Genomic DNA, 20,092 nt, shown 5'->3' on the forward strand with positions numbered 1-20,092 from the left:
TTTTTTTTTTGTCCGCAGACAATTTTAGTGATTATAGCTTCTGCCTTCGTAGGTTTTCTGTTGTTTTATTCCTCCCCTCCCCCTAGGTTCTAATTATCCACACCTACATCTTACTATCTCATGTTCTATCATTAATAATATTATACTTTACACAGCTAAAAGTTGCACAGCTAATGCATAAGAAAGCCGTGCACCCGGGCACTGCCATGGACATTCCTTTCTATTTGACACCATGCGTTAGCTGTCCATGTCTTTGGTGAGGTCAAGTGTAAAAGGTGAAATCAAAATGTCATTTTGTTTTGGGGCTAAAACACTTTGAAAGCATTTTGTTTATATCACTATTGTTTGTTGTTTTCTTAAACTGATATTGGAATGCGGTAGCTCCAGCTAAGTAAAGGGGAAAAAATGTTCTCCGCCAGTTAGTTTATCTCCTTGATGAGCACAGACCCCCGCCCGGGGAGCAAGCGGGACAGCCAGCCACTCCCACTCGATTGTCAGATCCGCTCCCCACACTACATGTCCACAGACCCGTTAGTAACATCTCGCAGATAATTGGTGAAAGTTTTTGCTAAGGAATCAATAGTCACTTAATTGGTGTAAAACTGCAGCAGGCTGAAACATGCGCTTGCAGTCACGTCTTTCTGCCATCGAAGATGATGACCTGAACAACAGGCAAACATTCCGGAAGAAACGGGGAACGTGGCGTTCCCCGCTCAGGTGGCAAAGGCTGGGGAGAACCTGGAGCGCCACCCGCAGGAGCTGCAGACAAACCCGGGCGTGTCCAGAGCAGGCGCCCCGCGCCCCGCGCCCCGCGCCCGGAGGTGGGCGCAGAGCGAACGGCGGCCGGGGCTTCAGTGACCGCAGGAGCGCGGCCGCCCGCAGCCGCTTCCGGTGTGCGCCCGGCCGGCCCGGCGGCCCCTCGCCGCCGCCTCCTGCGCCGCAGCCAACCATTGCGGCCATCCCAGCCCCGGAGGGAGGGTCTGGGCCTTCCCAACCCTCCGCCCCGAGCCCGCAGGACCGCCCCAAAGACTCGGTACCAGCACATCTTCCCACCCCATCTGCACCTCCTTACACTGCCCTTCACTCGGACCCCGACATCCCCCTTTTCCTCCCCTCCCTCCGCCCCCGACCTCTCCGGCCGACCTCTCCGGGGCCCCACTCCCGGCCTCTAGGCCCCTCCGCTCCCCGAGCCCGCCGGGCACCGCCGCCCCAGACCCGGCCGGCCCGCTGGCCGGTGGCCGGAGATCGGAGCACTGGGCGAGCTGCTCCGGGCGGCGGGCGGGGCGGCGCGGGGTGGCGGGCGGGGCGGCGTGGGGCGGTGGGCGGGGCGGCGTGGGGCTGTGCGCGGGCGGCGCGGGGCGGCGCGGGCGGCGTGCGCGGCGGGCGGCGCGGCGCGGGGGCGGGGCTCCGGACTTTCCGGGCTGCGGACGCAGCCCCGGGCTCGCCGGCCGGAAACGCCGCCGCCGCAGCCCCGGCTCTGCCCCCGCCGACGCCGCGGGCCTGCCGGGTGCCCCCGGGGCGCGCCGCCGCAGACATGGCCAAGTGGGGCCAGGGCGACCCGCGCTGGATCGTGGAGGAGCGGGAGGACGGCACCAACGTGAACAACTGGCACTGGTGCGGCGGGCGGGGCCGGCGGCGGGGCCGGGCCTCCTCGGGAGCGGGCGGCGCGGCGGGGCCCCTCTGCGCTGGGCTCCCTGTGCCCGGGGGCTGGGGGCTGGGGGCGGGGGGCGGGGGGTTTCGGGGCACCTCCAGGCCGCGGGCCCCCCCCGAGGGCGGGGCTTGCACAGGTGCAGGGTGCCCTCCCTCCCCCCCTCCGTTTTAAGGGCGGCTCCTCGGTGGCCGCTGCCCCTGGGGCTGGAGTCCCTCTTCTGGACGTGGGTTTGGGCTCCGGGAGCGGCTTGGACTGCCCCCTCCCGCTGTGACGGTCCGGTCCGCCCCCGAACTGAGCTCTGCTCCCCTCCCCACCCCCCATCGTCCGCTGTTTGGAGAAAGTGAAGCTCGAAAGCGTGTGGGCGGAGCGTGGCGGAAAGAACAGGAATTTGGATCTAACTTGGCTTCTAAGCTGATGGGCCTCGGTTGAGCCCTGCCGTGGGGTTCGAACAAGTTGCCATCCTTTTTTTTTTTTAAAAAAATATATTTTATTGATTTTCCACAGAGAGGAAGGAAGAGGGATAGAGAGCTAGAAACGTCGATGAGAGAGAAACATCGACCAGCTGCCTCCTGCACACCCCCCACCAGGGATGTGCCCGCAACCAATGTACACGCCCCTGACCTGAATCGAACCTGGGACCCCTCAGTCTGCAGACCGACGCTCTATCCACTGAGCCAAACCGGTTTCTGCAGGTTACCATCCTTTTTTGTGCCTCATCTGGAGCACTGGCTCTCCTGCTCCCTCCCCCCATCATCGCCGCTCTCCCGCCCCGCCCAGGCCCGTGGTACCCCAGGGCCACCAGGTGATGCTGAGGCAGGTACTGGAGGGCCCTGGCCTGTGAAGGGGTGGCTTACTGGGCAGCCCTGGCCTGGGGCTTGGAGGAGCTGACCTCTCTCCTTTCCTAGCCTTGTCACCATGGACATATCATGGACTTCTCTGGGCTCATTTCTGCTCCCCACAATGGGAACATTATTTGGGGTGGTTGCATAAAATAATAGGTGTGAACACACCCGATACTTTGTCTTGCTGTGATTAGAATTACTTGAATTGTTGCCACCTTTTCATATGGTCCCGGCTTTGCCCATCCATTTCCAACTGGTCAGATTGCTAGACATCCCCCCCCCCCCCCCCCCCCCCCGCAATAAACTGATATTTTCAAGACAAAATGCTTATTTGGATGGTGGTTAATGCTGCTGAAGACACCGAGCAGCAGGGTGAAACGCTATTTGGTAGAAAGCTGGTTTGAGGAGGGCGTTTGTAAGTTGGAGGGCGGCAGTTCTTTGCAGGCCCCGAGGGGAGGCAGGCTGGGCTGGGCTGGGCCGGGCTGGTGACACACCTGGGCCCCCTCACGGCTCCGCCCTTCTGTCTCCCCTGCAGGACCGAACGGGACGCCACCAGCTGGTCCAAGGGGAAGCTGCGGGAGTCCCTGGTGGGCATCGTGGTGGAGAACGAGGCCGGCCGCTGCCAGATCAGTGACCTGAAGCAGGTGGAAGGCGAGGCTTCCTGCAGCAGCCGCAAAGGGAAGCTGATTTTCTTCTACGAGTGGAACATCAAACTGACCTGGAAAGGTGCGGGGGCCGCGGGGGCCAGGAGGGCTGGAGGCAGTATGGGGCAGACTCGTGGATCCTAAAACAAATGTTTTTAGAACGGCCGTGGACCCTGAATTGGTGCGGGTAGCTCCAGACACAACCCCACCGCACCTGGAGTTCTTGTCCGTCATGCCCGGGGCCGCCCTTTCTCGGAGGCACTTAGAGCTCATGGCTTTCAGCTGGCCGGTCTGCCAGGCCCTGGGAGCCTAGCGCCCCGGAGCACTTCCCCCTGGGAGCTGCCTGCTGCCCGCTCTGGGCCCTTCAGGTCTGCATCCCCGAGTGAGGCCACCTGGCTGCATCCTGTCACCATTTCAGAAGCCATCCTTGTGCTGCCTCCCTGCTTTACTTTCCCCCAAAGTGCTGATAGTTTGTTATGTTTGGTTACTTAAATATTTTGTTCTTGTTCCCCTCTCCTCCCAATTCATCAGGGCGGGGAGTTCTTAAAAAAAAAACTATCAACTTTATTGAGGTGTAATTCACATCCTATATAAGAGAGGGGTATGCTAATTACCTGTCACTCCAGGAGGCATAACCATCCGCCACTGACCAGACCACGATCCGCCGGAGGGTGGGTCATCCGACTGCAAGTGGGAGGCGGAGAGCGACAGGAGGGGGCAGGGCAGTGAGCTGGAAGCGGGGAAGGAGGCTGCACAGGAGGGCAGGACAGCCCCCTGCTGGCGCACGGATTCGGCCGCGGGGCTACTAGGACTATGTAATTTGCCCGCTTGTGTACAATTCAGTGGTTTTCAATACATTCAGAGTTGTGCAGCCCTCTACAATGAATTTCAGAAAAATGTCATCCCTTCCCCCAAACCCTGTATCCATTATCAGCCACATCCCCAGCCTGCCACAACCACAGGTCTGCTTTCTCTCTGTGGATTTGCCTGTTCTGGACATTTCATCTGAACGGAATCATACAGTATGTGTGTGTTTTTTGTGTGATTGTTTCTCACGTGCAGAGTTTTCGAGGTTCATTTACGTTCTTTGTACAGCTCTGGCACAACCTGTTCATCTGCTCGTCCGTTCGCGGGCAGGCAGGTTGTTTTCACTCTCTGGGTCAGGAATTGATTGGTTCTGTGTCAGGCCCAGACCACTGCCTGGGACGGGGTGTGCTGGTTGAATGATTAAATTCTCCTGCGGTGCCTAGCTCCTGGCTGGCTAGGCAGGCTAAGCCCAATGAATACTTGTGAAAATGACCACAGATGTGGAGACAAAGGAGGAAAGGAAGAGGAGGCGGGGGTCGGGGGATCTGGTTCTAGAAGATTGGGCTATGTTCAAGGCTGGGCCTCGGCCCAGGAGTCGGCCCCTTTCTTGAGAGTTTGGGTTGGAGAGCCACCAGGAAGCCGGCCTTGGGCCTCTGCCCGCGCGGCCACCTTGTTCCCTCCGGCCAGGCCAGAGCCCAGGGCGATGGCAGCCAGCGTCAGAAGGGGTCCCGCTCCTGCTCGGAACCTTCGGGGCCGGGTGGCTGTCAGTTACTCCTTCGGTGCAGCTGCTGGACGGATTGCAGCCGCGGCTGGCCCTGCACCGCCGGTCCCTGCTCTTATCTATATCCTTGCCAACGCCCTTCTCTTTGATAGCAGCCATTTTAACCGGTGAGAGGTGGTACTCATTATGGTTTTGATTTGCTTTCCCTGTGGATTAGTGATGTTAAACACCTTTTCAGGTACCTGTTGGCCATCATTTGAGGATCTTCTTTGCATAAGTGAATATTTAGGTGTTTTGCCCATTTTTTAAATGGGATTTTTTTTTTCTTTTGCTCTTAAGATGTATGGGTTTCTTATGTACTTTGGATAGTAGCTCCTCAACAGATGAGGCTTGCAATATTTTCTCTCATTCTTTTTTTTTTTTTTTTTTTTTTTTAAATATATTTTATTGATTTTTTTACAGAGAGGAAGGGAGAGAGATAGAGAGCCAGAAACATCGACCAGCTGCCTCCTGCACACCCCCCACCAAGGATGTGCCCACAACCAACGTACATGCCCCTGATCGGAATCGAACCTGGGACCTTTCAGTCTGCAGACCGACGCTCTACCACTGAGCCAAACCGGTTTCAGCTTTTCTCTCATTCTTTAGGTTGCCATTTTGTTGATGGTTTCTTTTGCTGTGCAGAAGCTTTTTAGTTTGATGTAGTCCCACTTGTTTAGTTTTGCTTTGTTGCCTTTGCTTTTGGTGTTAGATTCCAAAATAATTGCCAAAACCCATGTCAGAGAACTTCCTGCGTGTGCTTCTTCTAGGAGTTTTATGGCTTCAGGTCGTATGTTTACGTCTTTAATTCATTTTGAGTTAATTTTTGTGTAGGGTGGAAGATAGGGACCCAGTTTCATTATTTTTCTTTCTTTTTTTATTGTATATCTTTATTTTTATTGTTTTCTTTATTGATTAAGGTATTACATATGTGTCCTTATCCCCCCATTGCCCGCCCCCCACTCATGCCCTCCCCCCCTGGTGTCTGTGTCCATGGTTAGGCTTATATCCATGCACACAAGTCCTTTGGTTGATCTCTCCGCCCTTATCCCCACCCTCCCCTACCTTCCCTCTGAGGTTTGACAGTCTGACCGATGCTCCCCTGGCGCCGGGTCTGTTTTTGTTCATCAGTTTATGTTGTTCATTATACTCCACAAATGAGTGAGATCTTGTGATATTTATCCTTCTCTGACTGGCTTATTTCGCTTAGCATGATGCTCTCTAGTTCCATCCATGCTGTTGCAAATGGTAAGAATACCTTCTTTTTTACAGCAGCATAGTATTCCATTGTGTAGATGTGCCACAGTTTTTTAATCCACTCATCTGCTGATGGGCACTTAGGCTGTTTCCAAATCTTAGCTATTGTAGATTGTGCTGCTATGAACATAGGGGTGCATATATCCTTTCTGATTGGTGTTTCTAGTTTCTTGGGATATATTCCTAGAAGTGGAATCACTGGGTCAAATGGGAGTTCCATTTTTAGTTTTTTGAGGAAACTCCATTCTGTTCTCCACAGTGGCTGCACCAGTCTGCGTTCCACCAGCCGTGCACGAGGGCTCCCTTTTCTCTGCATCCTCGCCAGCCAGCACTTGTTTTTTGTTGATTTGCTGATGATAGCCATTCTGATAGGCTCCCTCACTGCGCAGGAACCCAGTGATTGTACATTATATAACTTACTAAGTGATAAATCCTGATAAATCTCATATCCATCTGACCCCACACATAGTTATTACAATATTATTGACTATGTTGCCTATGCTGTACTTTACATCCCTGTGACCATCTGTAACTATTAATTGGTATTTCTTAATCACTTCACCTTTTTCACCCATACCTCTAGCCCCCTCCCATCTGGCAACTATCAAAATGTTCTCTGTATCTATGAGTCTGTTTCTGTTCTGCTTGTTCGTTTATTTTGTCTTGAGTGGGGCAGGGTCTTGGAATCACCACGGAGGAGTGGACAGTGTAGCCAGGTGGTGGAGACTCAGATATGGCACCCGCCTGCCGGCTCTGTGGGGGGAGGGCCCAGAAAAGGAGCCATGTCCTCTGCCAGCACTCAGTCTGGAGAAAACTGCCCCTCAGCTCTTTCCCTGAAGCCTAGCAATTCATTTCCTCCCTGCATGTCACTGGTGCCTTTTGAGCTGCTGCCCCAGTGCTGGAGCTCAGAGCCGGCGAGTCCGAGTCCACCTGAGCGCAGGCTCTGTGAGAGAAGCGCCTGCACTCCAGCGCAGCCTCCCTCAGCCGCCCTGCTGGGTTTCACAGCGCGGGTTCTGGCAGTTCTTTTCCTGGCGCGGGAACCCTGGGCTGGGCGGCCTGCTGCGGGCTGGGATCCCGTTTCTAATGGGGCCTCTCCGCAGCCAAGAAACTCTCCCAGACTGTTATCCACCACATGCAGGTGTGGGCCAGCCTGTCGATCCGTCCCTCCCACCCGGCCTTCTTCCATCTGCAGTTGTAAGACCACTGCTCACTAGATTCCGGTGGCTCTGAATGGTGGTTCTGTAGTTTAGTTGTCATTTTGATGTGGTTGTGGGAAGGTGTCAGTACTGTTTCCTGGCTGCCGTCTGACCAGAAGCCCTGGTAGTCTTTTCTTTTAATATTTTGAATGTATAGTCTGACTCCTGGCCTGTCAGATTTTTGCTTAATTGCCCTTGTATGTGATGAGTCGCTGTTCCTTTGCTGCTTTGAAAATTCTATCCAATTTTTGACAGTTTAAGTGTGTCTTGGTGCTGCCCTTTTTGGGGTCAGCAGTTTGGGTCCTTTGCACCTCATGAATCTGGGTGTCCACTTCTCTTACCAGTTTTGGGAAGTTTTGACCATTATTGTTTTAAATCGACTTTCTGTCCCTTTTTCTGTCTCTTCTTCTGGGCTCCTCATTATGTGTATCTGTTTCTTTTAAATGGTGTCCCATAGTCCTGTCGGCCCATGCATTGGTATCTGTACATATAAGTGGTCTCCTTCACTCTCCTGTTTTCTCTTTTGTTTCTAGGACTGGATAATTTCAAATGGCTTATCTTCTAGCTCACTAATTCTGCTTCCTCGAGTTAGCTATTGAAGCTATTTAATATTTTTCTTTTTCTTTTAAAAAATATTTTATTGATTTTTTACAGAGCGGAAGAGAGAGGGATAGAGAGTTAGAAACATCAATGAGAGAGAATCATCAGTAAAGAACATTATAAACTGATGAACCAAAAGATAGATATAGAGACAGTAAAGCAACAAGCAGACTGTCAAATTACAGCAGGTAGGGTAGGAAGATCTGGGGGAGATAATAGATCAACCGAAGGACTTGTATACATGCATAAAAGTACAACCAATGGACACAAAACTCTGAGGAGGGAGGGTATGTATGGGGGGGGGCAATGTTAAAATATGTACACAGATAATAATAAAAAAAATGAGAAAGAATCATCGATCAGCTGCCTCCTGCCTCTTGCACACCCCCCACTGGGGATGTGCCCGCTACCAAGGTACATGCCCTTGACCGGAATAGAACCTGGGACCTTTCAGTCCGCAGGCTGACGCTCTATCCACTGAGCCAAACCGGTTTCGGCTCTTTTTAAAAATATATCTTTATTGCCGGGACCGGTTTGGCTCAATGGACAGAGCGTCGGCTTGGGGACTGAAGGGCCCTGGGTTCGATTCCGATCAAGGGCATGTACCTTGGTTGCGGGCACATCCCCAGTGGGGGGTGTGCAAGAGGCAGCTAATCGATGACTCTCTCTCATTGATGTTTCGAACTCTATCTCTCTCCCTTCCACTCTGTACAAAAATCAATAAAATATATTTAAAAAAAAATATATATATATATCTTTATTGATTTCGGAGAGGACGGGAGAAGGGAGAAGCTAGAGGGAGAGAGAGAAACATCAATGATGAGAGAGAATCACTGATGGGCTGCTTCCCACATGTCCCCCACTGGGATCAAGCCCGCAACCCAGGCATGTGTCCTCGACTGGAATTGAACCTGGGACCCTACAGTCTGCAGGTTGATGCTCTATCCACTGAGCCAAACCAGCTAGGACTGAAGCTATTTAATTTTTGAGTGCAGTAATTGTACTCTACAGCTCTAGGATTTTTTTTATTATTATTTTTATTTATTTATTTATTTATTTTAAATATATATTTTATTGATTTTTTTACAGAGAGGAAGGGAGAGAGATAGAGAGCTAGAAACGTCGATGAGAAACATCAACCAGCTGCCTCTTGCACACCCCCTACCGGGGATGTGCCCGCAACCAAGGTACATGCCCTTGACTGGAATTGAACCCGGGACCTTTCAGTCCGCAGACCGACGCTCTACCACTGAACCAAACCGGTTTCGGCAGGATTTGTTTTTTAAATTTATTTTTGATGGTTTCTATTTTCTTGTTCAACTTCTCGTTTTGTCCATGCATTGTTTTCCTAGCTTAACTGGGTTGTCTGTGTGTTCTTGTAGCTGACTAAGCTTTAGGAGGTTTATTCTGAATTCCTGGTCACATAGTTTATAGATCTCCGTTTTTTTTGTGTGTGTGTTTTTTTTAATTGATTTTAGAGGGAGTGAGATAGAAACATCAATGAGAGAAACAGAGATTGGCTGCCCCCCTCCCACCCCCCCCCCTCTCCAGCCCTGCCTAATGGGGATGGAGCCCATAACCTGGGCACATGCCCTGACTGGGAATCAAACCTTGACTTCCTGGTTCATGGGCCGATGTTCAACCACTGAGCAACACTGGCCAGGCAGATCTCTATTTAGTGGCATTTATTGGAGCTTTATTAGTTGCCTTAGGTGTTGTCACATTTTCTTAACGCTTTATGAGCCTTACTTTGCATTGGAATCTGTACATATAAGTGGTCTCCTCTTGCAGACTTTATCGGTTTGTGTCAGTAAGACAAGACCATCTTTCAGCTTCTCTTGGGGTGGGCCAGCCAGTGGTGTCCATGGTCTCTGGTTGGGTGGGGCCGCTACGTGTGCTTGGAGGAGTTGCTTGCTGATGGCTGGGCTCCATGTTCAAGCGGGGCCACTAGCTGGGCTCTGCAGTTGCCTCTAGTCAGGCAGGGCACTGTCTCTGGGCGGACTGGATGTTGGGAGGCCTGTGGGCTAGCTCCACAGCTGCTCCTGGGGCCTCAGATGTTGCTTCTTGATCAGACGGTATTCTGTCAGCAGGGCTTTGGGGTTGGACCTGGGCCGGGCTGTGCTGTGATCAGGTGGCGCGCACACAGGTGTGCAGGTTGCCTTTGTGCCAGGTGGGCCAGCAGGCCACTGGCTGTGCCCCGCTGTGGAGCAGCCTCCGGCCATTGGGTGGGGCTCAGACTGTGCTCTGCAGTTGGGTGGGGGTCCCTGTCGGGATGCGGCCTCAAGCTCTGTGCTGCCTTCGGGCAGGGCTGCAGGCAGGCTCTGTGGCTCTTGGGTCACTGTGCAGGCTCCCTCACTGCGCAGGACCCCAGGCTGTGCTCAGCAGCGGGACAGGCGCTGGCTGGGCGCCCTGCCTGGGTGAGGCTGCAGATGGTCCCGTGGCTGCCCATCCCGTCAGGCTTCCTGGATGGTTGGGACTGGAGGCTCTGCCTAGCAGCTGAGCAGGGCTGCGGGTGTGCTCTCCCGCCTGGTGGGGCAATAGAACGTGCCCACAGCTGGCTTCGGCCATCGCCTGGGGAGCTAGATCAGGCCCTGCGGTGGGCTGTCCCTGTCTGGGATCTCTGCTTACGCGCTGCTGCAGGCAGCAGTGCCGTCCACCAAGATCTTAGTTCTGCAAAGTACATGATTGTCTAACCTAGGGGTGTCGAACTCAATCAGAGAAGGGGCCAAAATCTAAAATCCAGCCTAAATCGCGGGCCGAATGGTTTACTGAACAGTCATAAACTGTCATTGTGATGGAAACGCAGCGGAGTGCAGTGATGACAGCGCGGTGCGGGCCACATTGCAAGGCCTGGCGGGACGGATTTGGCCCGCGGGCCTTGTGTTTGACACATGTGGTCTAACCACTCTGTTGTACATTTGAAACTAATGCAAACTAATGCCTCATAGTCACTGAATGTAAGCTGCAATTGGGAAAAAGAAAAGATTTGAGTGCTGGTTGCTGAAAGCCCTGCCCTTATGCCCGATTCCCAGTGGGAAGGCTCGGGCAGTCTCCCAGGAAGCACCCCCCCCTCCCCGTTCTGGAGGACCCTCCTGTGCACCTGGCGCTCTGTCTCCCTCTGGGAACCTCTCCCGGGGCTGTGCTGGCCTGGGGGGAGGCTGTGCTGGCCTGGGGGGAGGCTGTGCTGGCCTGGGGGGAGGCTGTGCTGGCCTGGGGGGAGGGCTGTGCTGGGCTGGGGGAGGCTGTGCTGGCCGGGGGTGGGGTGGGGGGGGGGAGAGGCTGTGCTGGCCTGGGGGAGGCTGTGCTGGCCTGGGGGGAGGCTGTGCTGGCCTGGGGGGAGGCTGTGCTGGCCTGGGGGAGGCTGTGCTGGCCGGGGGCGGGGGGGGGAGGGGGGGAGGCTGTGCTGGCCTGGGGGGAGGCTGTGCTGGCCTGGGGGAGGCTGTGCTGGCCTGGGGGGAGGCTGTGCTGGCCTGGGGGAGGCTGTGCTGGCCGGGGGCGGGGGGGGGGGGGGGGGAGGCTGTGCTGGCCTGGGGGGAGGCTGTGCTGGCCTGGGGGAGGGTGTGCTGGCCTGGGGGAGGCTGTGCTGGCCTGGGGGAGGCTGTGCTGGCCGGGGGCGGGGAGGGGAGGGGGGGAGGCTGTGCTGGCCGGGGGGAGGGTGTGCTGGCCTGGGGGAGGCTGTGCTGGCCTGGGGGAGGCTGTGCTGGCCGGGGGGAGGGTGTGCTGGCCTGGGGGAGGCTGTGCTGGCCTGGGGGAGGCTGTGCTGGCCTGGGGGAGGTTGTGCTGGCCTGGGGGAGGCTGGGCTGGCCTGAGGGGAGGGCGTTCGGTCAGTGTTACTGCTCCTCTCAGCCTCTCGTGCGGTCCTCTCTGCCGCTGGTCCAGGAGGGGGTGGGTTCTGGGCTTTCCGTGTGTCTTGTCTGGGGAGCTGCTGGTTGGCCATTTTGTGAGGGCACTGAACTTGGGAATGATTATGTTGTCACCTTGATGTGGTCACTGAAATCACTCTGGTGTTGAAGAAAACCCATCTGCAGGTAGTCCACATCGAACTTTCCAAGCCACACCCTCTCCCCTCCCACTCTTTCCATGATCAGGACTCACTGTCCCTTTATGTTCTCCCATCTCTTTTGTGACTCATCAGGATGGCCCTTTATCCTGCCTTGATGTGGTAGAGGATATTGGGGATGAAGAAGAAACATTGGTTACAAAACCACTTACTCCAACCCCACGCTTCCCCCGGGCCCTGATTCTGTGTGCACGCTCGTTGGCCGGATCCTGGTTGCTTACCTGTCTGTGGCTCAGGAGAACAGACTCAGGGTTGGCACCTGTGTGGTGGGAGAGCCTCCTTGTCGCTGGCTGTAATTGTTACTTTGTAATTGAAGAACACGTTTTGCTCACTTTAGGTATAATTAAAGAATCTGGTGCGAAGCACAAAGGATTGATTGAAATACCCAACCTTTCTGAAGAAAATGAAGTAGAGGACACTGAGGTAAAGTATCTGCTTCCTTTTTTGTAATATCAAGCTTCTGCTCTAGATGGTGAAGATTTGAAAAACTGTCATTAGACAGTGATCCCTGCACTTTTGCTCAGGCAGCAGGTAGAGTGGAGCTGAGCAGAGTGGCATAGGAGAAAAAACCGATGCAGCCCTAGACCATGGACCAGGTGTGGGGCCTGGGCCTGCCTCCCATGGCCTCATCTATGAAACGGGGTGAATTCCTCTTTGAGGGCGTTAGTTACCAGGTAAATGTGACCATGCACACTGCACAGAGAGCTCAGGGAGCATGCAGTCTGGTGGGTGGGATTGTTTCTCCTCCCCTGCGTCTTTCCCGTTTCCCTTTATAGTGAAAATCCTCAGCCGTCAGCTGGGATCTCCCTTGGTTATATCGGATGTTTTTTGTGAACTAATTGGTATGAATTGCTTTTGACTGGCTCTCTTATTGTCTTGGGTGGTAGAGCCTGTGTGGTAAATCCTAACCTTGGTTTTCAACTAGTATCTTCTGTAAGCTGAATGCTTGGTTCTGGGGAGAGACCATTTGTATAGCAGCTATATTTTCCAAACCAAATAGTTTGACAAAATGTCTTTTTTTTTTTTTTGCCTTTGGAATTCTTTATTTCTGATAATTGGTTTACAATAAACCACCGCAGGATTCACTCCCTCACAAGAAGCTCAAGCCCCAATTCTGACCCTCTCCCCAAGCAAATCAGATTCATGTTTCTGATTGTAGGACCTTACCCCCTGAGGTCCCATGAATTCCCCAACATTTGTCCTGGTCATCGTGGCCTGGTGCTGGGTCCCTTCCTTTCCCCATTCACAGTGAGCATGAACCCGAAATATGGATGTCCCCTGTATAATGCACCCCGGTTCTATATTAGAGCTTCCAAGGGCCCAGAACAAAGTTTTTGCTGAGTGTTCCCACTGAAGAGGGTGATTACAGGCACACAGCTCGGCTACAAGTCATCAAAACTCCACTTTATAAAATTTACTGATGCCATGTTGTTGACAGTACTTGGTGCCAAAATGTCTTTTTTGATATGTGAAATTATTCAGTGGGAAGGCTTTCAAAGGTATAAAAACTAAAGCATACTAGGCAACATTCTCTGGCTTGCCTGTATCGAAGTTTATAAAGTGCCAGGAAAGAGGGGCTGCCTCGGACATATCTTCAGACATGAGGTTGCTACACTCGGGCTGGTTTCACTCATGATGATCAGATCCACCAGCTGAGAAATTTTTCATCAGCCTATAGTAGTAAACTGGTCGTTTAGATCCAATCCTTGGCAGCATTATAGGAGAACTCTTTGGATGGGGCCTGACCCGGGACAGACCAGCTCACCTGAATCATAGGAACACCAACAGAGCTCTTCATTCTGAGAATACCAGACGCATCCCCAGAGCAGCATTTTGATGTTTCCTTCTCCCCGTCTCCCCCGTTTCTTTCCTTCCCTCCCTCCCTCCTTTCCTTCTCCCCTTCCCAACTCTACCCCAGCCAGAAATGTGTAGCTCAGGGCCATATTATGTGGGAAGTTGTTTTTCCTAATTACACTAGGGAGCAGGAGACAGCAGGAGGTTGGCCAGCTGGTCCTCCCCCTATTAGGATGGGGGGCGGGGAGGCGATCAGGGGCGAGGTTGTGGGCCAGTCGGGGTGGTGGGGGCCCATTAGGGATGGGGCTGGCCTGGGGAAAGGGCTGCAGGGGGGTTGGCTGGCTGCCCCACCCAAGATCGGGGTAGGAAAGGCCTATGGGGCAGGGGAGGGTCCAGGAGGTTGGCCACGAGCTCCACCCCCCAATAGGGCTGGTTTGCTGGCCGCAGTGGGCATCAATAGCAACTAGTTGTTAGGGCTTTCTGGTCGCTGGCTTTTTATAGATTTGCTTTGGGGTCCTAGACCAGCGCTGTTCAATAGAAATATAATGCAAGCCACATATGGAATGTAAGGTTTTCTAGTAGCCATATTAAAAAAAGTTAAAAGAAATGGGTAAAATTAATTTTAATGTTACTTAACCCAATATATAAAAACATTATTTAGACATGTAATTAACATAAAAATTATCAGAGAATATTTTACGTTCTCTTTTTTTGTACTAAGTCTTCCAGTCTGGTGTGCATTACTTTACACATGTTGCACGTCTCGCTGAGTGCCTAGGAGCACATGCGGCAGCTAGCAATGAGCCTGCTGGACAGCGCATTTCTAGACCCTGGTGAAGCCATGGGTTCCATCAGTGTAATACACACACACGTAGGAAATTGTGTGCAAACTAAGGGGCTCCCATTCTAAGAAGTCCATTCAAGGTTTGGCCAACAGTCAATGGAGACTTGATTTAAAAATCCTTCCATCTTCTCAAACATAGGGAGAATCCTGCCTGCCACATCTCTTCATGGTCATCTTCCCCTTCCCTCACAGTCACAGTTCCTCTCATCCGTTTGTCCCAACGTTGTAAGAATACATCAGACCAGATTTTTCTTAGGTTTGTGTTTTCTGATTTGTAGGTGAATGTGAGTAAAAAGAAAGGAGATGGGGATGTACTGAAGGATCTTATGAAAACTGCAGGCACCGCCAAGGTCAGGGAGGCCCTCGGAGAGTACCTGAAGGCACTTAAGACGGGTAAAGAAGGCATCCCTTGTGAACCGGGGCCCCTTTCCTGCTCATGCTCTGCACTGTGCTCTGGATTTGCAGGTCAGGCTACCATCTAAGGCTCCAGAAACAACTCTGCTGCAGGATAAATTGAGAGCTAGTCATGAGTAAGACCATAGTTAGTGATTGTCAGTGTTGTACACCACTTGAACCATTTTGTCTATAGGACTGTTAAGTCTTCTGGAATGAACGATAATCATTTAATCACTCATTTGTATGCTTGTCTCCCCTGCCAGACCAAAAACTCCATGGGGGCATAGAAGGTGTCTGTCTTGTTTACTGCTGTATCTCCAGCATCTAGCACCATGCCTGGCACCCAGGTGTTTAATAACGCGTTGAATGAATGACTGCAGATAGTACAAGTGTAGTTGAGATTTACCTAGGTAACTCCTATCTACACTGTGTGGAAGTGAGGTTATTTATTGCTTTCTTCCCTAGAGAAGTTACTTGCCAGACAGTGGCCAACATGGCCTGTCTGCATAGGATCCTTGGATTGTGCTGTGTATGTGTCTAGGTGTTGGCATAGATTTGAGGTTGCTACCGGTCCACAGACCTGAATATTGTGAGGCCAAGCTTGTGAGGTGGTGGTGAAGCAATATGAAAGTGTTCAGTTTTGACAGTAGAGGAAGGCCATAAAGCTATTAGTTGTTTAAAAATGAGGTTTTTTTCTCGGCTAGCGTAGCTCAGTGGTTAAGTGTTGACCTATGAACCAGGAGGTCATGGTTTGATTCCTGGTCAGGACACATGCCCAGGTTGTAGGCTTGATTCTCAATATGGGGCGTGCAGGAGGCAGCCCAATCAATGAAATGTTCTCATCACTGATGTTTCTATCACTCTCTCCCTCTCCCTTCCTCTCTGGAATCCATATATATTTTTTAAAAAGGTTTTTGGAAAAGAACATTTGAAAATTTTTGTTTTATCTAGAACTGGATAAAAGTGAGGCATTTGAAAAAATAAGGCATTTGCTGCTCTAACGCACGTTTTATGTACGATATAAAACTAGAGGGTCCCTCGCGCCTCGGCCGGGTGCTCCCTCCCTTCCCTCGCCTGTGTGCTGCACACTGGCCTCGCTCCCTCTGGCTGGCCCGCCCCTGGCTTAGGGGACAATCTGCATACTCTGCTTTTATAATATTGATGTGTAATGTTCTTAAAATTCTCAAAATGATTAGGATTCTTTTTTTTTGTTTTCTGCCAATTGGTGCTGAAAAGAAAAAAGTTCCTTATTAAAGCTATTTCCTATGTTTCTTTGTAGAATTTACAATGGGAATGATTTTACCAACGAAAGCAACTGCAACCCAGGAATTGACTATTAAAAGGAAACTGAGTGAGAACACCTTGCAGGTATGATCTCAAGTGGCCATAATGTAGTGCTTAGCGAAAGTTCTTCAAAGCTCTCAACAGCCTTTCGACGATGGACTATCAGCCCTGCCTCCATGCCATGTTTTTGGGGGAGCAGGGGGATGATGAGACTCTATCTTTGATGGAAGGGAACGTATAAATACCTTTTTGTGGGATATTGAATTTGTTCTTTTGTAGCAAAAGAGTTCAAAACCAGGTCACTTTGAGGTTCAGTGGACCAACTTTCTCTCCAAACTTTTAGATTGCAAGGTTTTAAATCCTGTTCTTGGAATCCAGTGTTGTAAATTGATACTCTGTCCTTATATGCTATTGTCCTTCATCTGCTTATCTCCATACCCTTTAAGCCACATTCATATGTCCAAGTAGGAGTTGGGGTGTTAAACTATAGCCCAGAAGAACAGAGCTAAAGAGCTTATAGGGATAATGAGCTGTTTCCAGTAAAGGCCAGGATGGGTGGTGCTAAAAAGCCTTCTCATGCTGTTTCTGGAATGGGTAGTAAGACAGGAAGACTGAATTTTAAAATCTAACCAACTTTATAACTTGGCGTGCTAATTATCCTTTGGAACCTCCTGAGATTCAGGCGCCATTGGGTGTCAGGATCCCCACTGTGGTGCTGCGCATGACGGAGCTGTTCGACGCAGGCGTAGAGCGGCTGTACAGCATCTTCACTGTGAAAGAGGTAAGTCCCTTCTCAAGCCAGGGTCTTAAACGCTGGCCCTGAGAGAAGATGTCACACTGAGACTTGGAGCTGGTTCCTGCTTTTCTGAATGGAGGGATCTAGAATTGTGGGGATACAAGTCTTTAGGGTAGCTTCTGAAATATTTGGGAGGGGGGAATATATTAGCAATTAGGGGATACATTTAGTTTTATCCCTCTGTGAGGAAAAGAAAGCTGTAAATAATTATAAGCTACATATTTAGGACTTAATATCCTCAGGTGAGGGTTAACAAATCAAAAAACCCCTCAAACCATAGTAATTATTCTATACTGAACTAATGTCTTATGTTTTTCTTGGTTAGTTGGTGCAACAATTTTCTAAATCTCCTGCCATATTAGAAGCTGAAAAGGGAGGGAAATTCCAAATGTTTGATGGGAATGTCACCGGTGAATATATAGAACTGGTAAGAAACCTATGGTTAAAGAAAAGTAAAGGGACTGATTTGTTTCTATTACCATTGCTTTTTTACTTGCTATGGCCTTTTAACTGAGCTCACAGAAACTTGAGAACTTTATATAGTTGGTTGTAAAGCAAATAAAAAATGTTATATATGAGAAAGTTGAAGCCTTAATTTCACAGTATTTGTGCAAATGCTTATGATTTTAGAAATATAATTCTACCAGCTCTTGGCTGAGAACAGCCAGTTTTCTGCCACCTGACTCACAGTGTCAAGTGTCAGCAGTTCTGTTCCGTTACCTGTGTTACTACACTTGTCCTGACGTTAACTGCTGTTAGATTTGACACTAGGGACAACGAATTCTCAATGGTTTTGGCATATAAGCTGAAGGTGGGACTGTGTGTTGTTCACTGATAACTTTTAGGAGTACATAAGGGGTTTAATGACAGGCTTCGCTGTTTTTCTGTATAGTACTGTAGGAAATGTAAAAAGATGTTTTCAATAGAACTTCCTCTTTGTTTTCAGTTAACAAATGAAAAGATTGTCATGAAATGGAGATGTAGGAGCTGGCCAGAAGGTATGTTGTTAGTACCGTTTGTTTGTTGTAAGAGTCCGAACACTCAAAGCTGTCACTCATGTATTTTCCTCTTCATGATGATTCCTTTTTTTCTTCCAGAACACTATGCAACAGTTGTACTGAATTTTGTGCCTACTCCAGGGCAAACGGAATTACAGTTGGACTGTAAAGGAGTTCCTGTCTGTAAAGAAGAGAACATGAAATTCTGTTGGCAGAAACAGCATTTTGAAGAAATAAAAGGTTTACTGCAGCTGACCACTCTAAATGGTTGAATTAGAAGATTTTACAAGAGCATTACTTTTTGTAAGCAGAAAGTTACTTCTTCCCTGTCATTTCTTTTAAAAAAGGAAAACAAAAATCTTAATTTATATTGGATGACATTGATGAACTTTACAGAATTTAAAGCATTGTTTGAATCTTGACTGTAGGAAGTAGCAAGCACTGAAATTAAGTACTTAACCTTACCTCCCATAGATGCTCCTCTGGGAATACATTGAATTCCTGAGTACTGATGAAGTTTCCTAGCAGCAAGCTTACTTTCTGCTGTAGTTTTAGTTCAGGAAGACAAGAATAGCTGGCACATTGATGAAGTTCCTTTATTTACTTGGGGGTTTTAAAGGCAGGTAGCTCTTAGGTTAGTGAAACAGTGGCATGTTGCACTCAGAAGCATGTTGAAGTGAGAGGAGTGGGTTGTATTGTCACACTTCTCCCTGCAGCAGTAAGCATTACAGGGCGGCAAGGACTGGAAAGTCTATGGGAATAAGTTACTTTTGGACTGCCACAATAGCATACAACCGGTAAGTGCTTCCCCCATTCACAGTTTTCTCATTATTTTCATTTGAGAAGACTGAAGCAACGTATGTAAACAAATGAAAAGTAATCACAATCAGTTTAATTAAGTGCACAGAATAGCAATCAGTCATGTCAATAAAAATAAAACAATTATTTTTACATCAAGTGTGCTTTATTTCCTCCACAGGTATTCTGTTAAATAAAGCACCATTTATATACTGCCAGGCCACAGCTAAAGAGGATTCTTTACAGAATCAAATTTCTTGTGGTTGTTCCGTATACAAGTAAACTTAATTTTGATAAGAACCACAGCGATCGGAGGCAATCTGCCTCTATTATAAGGTACAAAACTGGCACAGAAGACACCATATTATACACAGTAAAAATGCTGTAAGTTTAAATTACATTGTACAGGGCCAGGGAACCCTGTTCCTCCCAGACAGCCATATTAAATGAAAGCCACTACAGTGAACTCTTAATTACATAAAACATATCCATTATCTGATTGCCCTTTAGAAAGTATACTGAAGATGAAGATGCAAATTTTTTTCATCTGGAGTTCTGCCTGACCAAGAATTAAGCCTATAAATCTATCTTGCCATTCAAGCAGAGAGCACTGGACAAACTGAAGCACAAAAACAAATAAGCAAAACTTATACAAACAGCATTGGGGAGCAGGGGGTCCTTAAAAGTAGACATGCTACATCTAATGTCAAGAAGCAGCTTGGTTTCCTTTGCCAGATATCCTTATGACCACGTGAATTGTAGACTCAATGGTTCTGCACAGGGTATCTAAAATGTCGTGATGCTGCATGTGACTCAAGAGTCCTCTGGAATGGCCACAACCGAGTGACAAAGCAGCTTCAGGGTCCTGGGAGGGCAAAGGTTGACCATCACAGCTTCTCAAGTCAGCTAAGTCAGACAGAACAGCAGAGATAGAAGTAGAAGGGAACTCTGATTCTTCCTCAGCTAAGTTAGAATCCTTGGGACAGTGGAGGTCTTTAAACTCTTTACACTCTTCAAACCTACCACTGTTGGACTGTTCTTCGGCATGCTGTGACCTGGTATTTGACATGTCTTCTGAAAACGAAGAGGGAACTTCCATTCGGTATTCTTTAACAGAACTATTTTCAGGGGAAGGAAGATCTTGCTCAGTTCCTGGGTCGATAATTGAGGAGTCTCTTGTCTCATTGTCTGAAGTGCTGGTTGGGGTCAGGACCTCCCTGGTGTCTGTTTTCATGTCGCTGATGCAGCTGTCTGCAGTGTGCTCCTCATCACTGCTGACACGCCTTCTTTTAACAGGCGTCGCCCCTTCATCATCTGTGAAGACATCAAAACCAATTTCTGTGAAAGGAGCCACTAAGATCACAC

General features: G+C 49.9%; 2 protein-coding genes across 14 annotated transcripts in view; one reads left to right on the forward strand and one right to left on the reverse strand.

The window, feature by feature from the left end:
- The first annotated feature begins 1,392 nt into the window (after nucleotides 1-1,392).
- Nucleotides 1,393-18,880, forward strand: LOC118717404 (activator of 90 kDa heat shock protein ATPase homolog 2). Of its 2 annotated transcripts, none has more exons than XM_036435456.2 (9): nucleotides 1,393-1,614; nucleotides 3,029-3,219; nucleotides 12,155-12,240; nucleotides 14,734-14,848; nucleotides 16,131-16,219; nucleotides 16,812-16,916; nucleotides 17,257-17,358; nucleotides 17,878-17,929; nucleotides 18,029-18,880. In XM_036435456.2, the coding sequence occupies exons 1-9, from the start codon at nucleotides 1,535-1,537 to the stop codon at nucleotides 18,199-18,201; spliced, it is 993 nt and encodes a 330-aa protein (XP_036291349.1). In that variant the 5' UTR covers nucleotides 1,393-1,534; the 3' UTR covers nucleotides 18,202-18,880. The 2 variants fall into 2 exon arrangements, with proteins under 2 accessions (XP_036291349.1, XP_036291350.1); XM_036435457.2 differs by having other exon boundaries at nucleotides 1,394-1,614; nucleotides 16,818-16,916.
- USP34 (ubiquitin specific peptidase 34) overlaps nucleotides 18,802-20,092 on the reverse strand; it is a 186,512-nt gene continuing 185,221 nt past the window's right edge. For all 12 annotated transcript variants that reach the window (XM_036435431.2, XM_036435430.2, XM_036435437.2 and 9 more), the window contains one exon: nucleotides 18,802-20,041. In XM_036435431.2, the coding sequence (XP_036291324.1) occupies nucleotides 19,434-20,041 (608 nt within the window). In that variant the 3' untranslated portion in view covers nucleotides 18,802-19,433. The remainder of the gene's footprint in view (nucleotides 20,042-20,092) is intronic.

The sequence above is a fragment of the Pipistrellus kuhlii genome, unplaced genomic scaffold, assembly GCF_014108245.1.
Source record: "Pipistrellus kuhlii isolate mPipKuh1 unplaced genomic scaffold, mPipKuh1.p scaffold_m20_p_13, whole genome shotgun sequence".
Classification (NCBI taxonomy): domain Eukaryota; kingdom Metazoa; phylum Chordata; class Mammalia; order Chiroptera; family Vespertilionidae; genus Pipistrellus; species Pipistrellus kuhlii.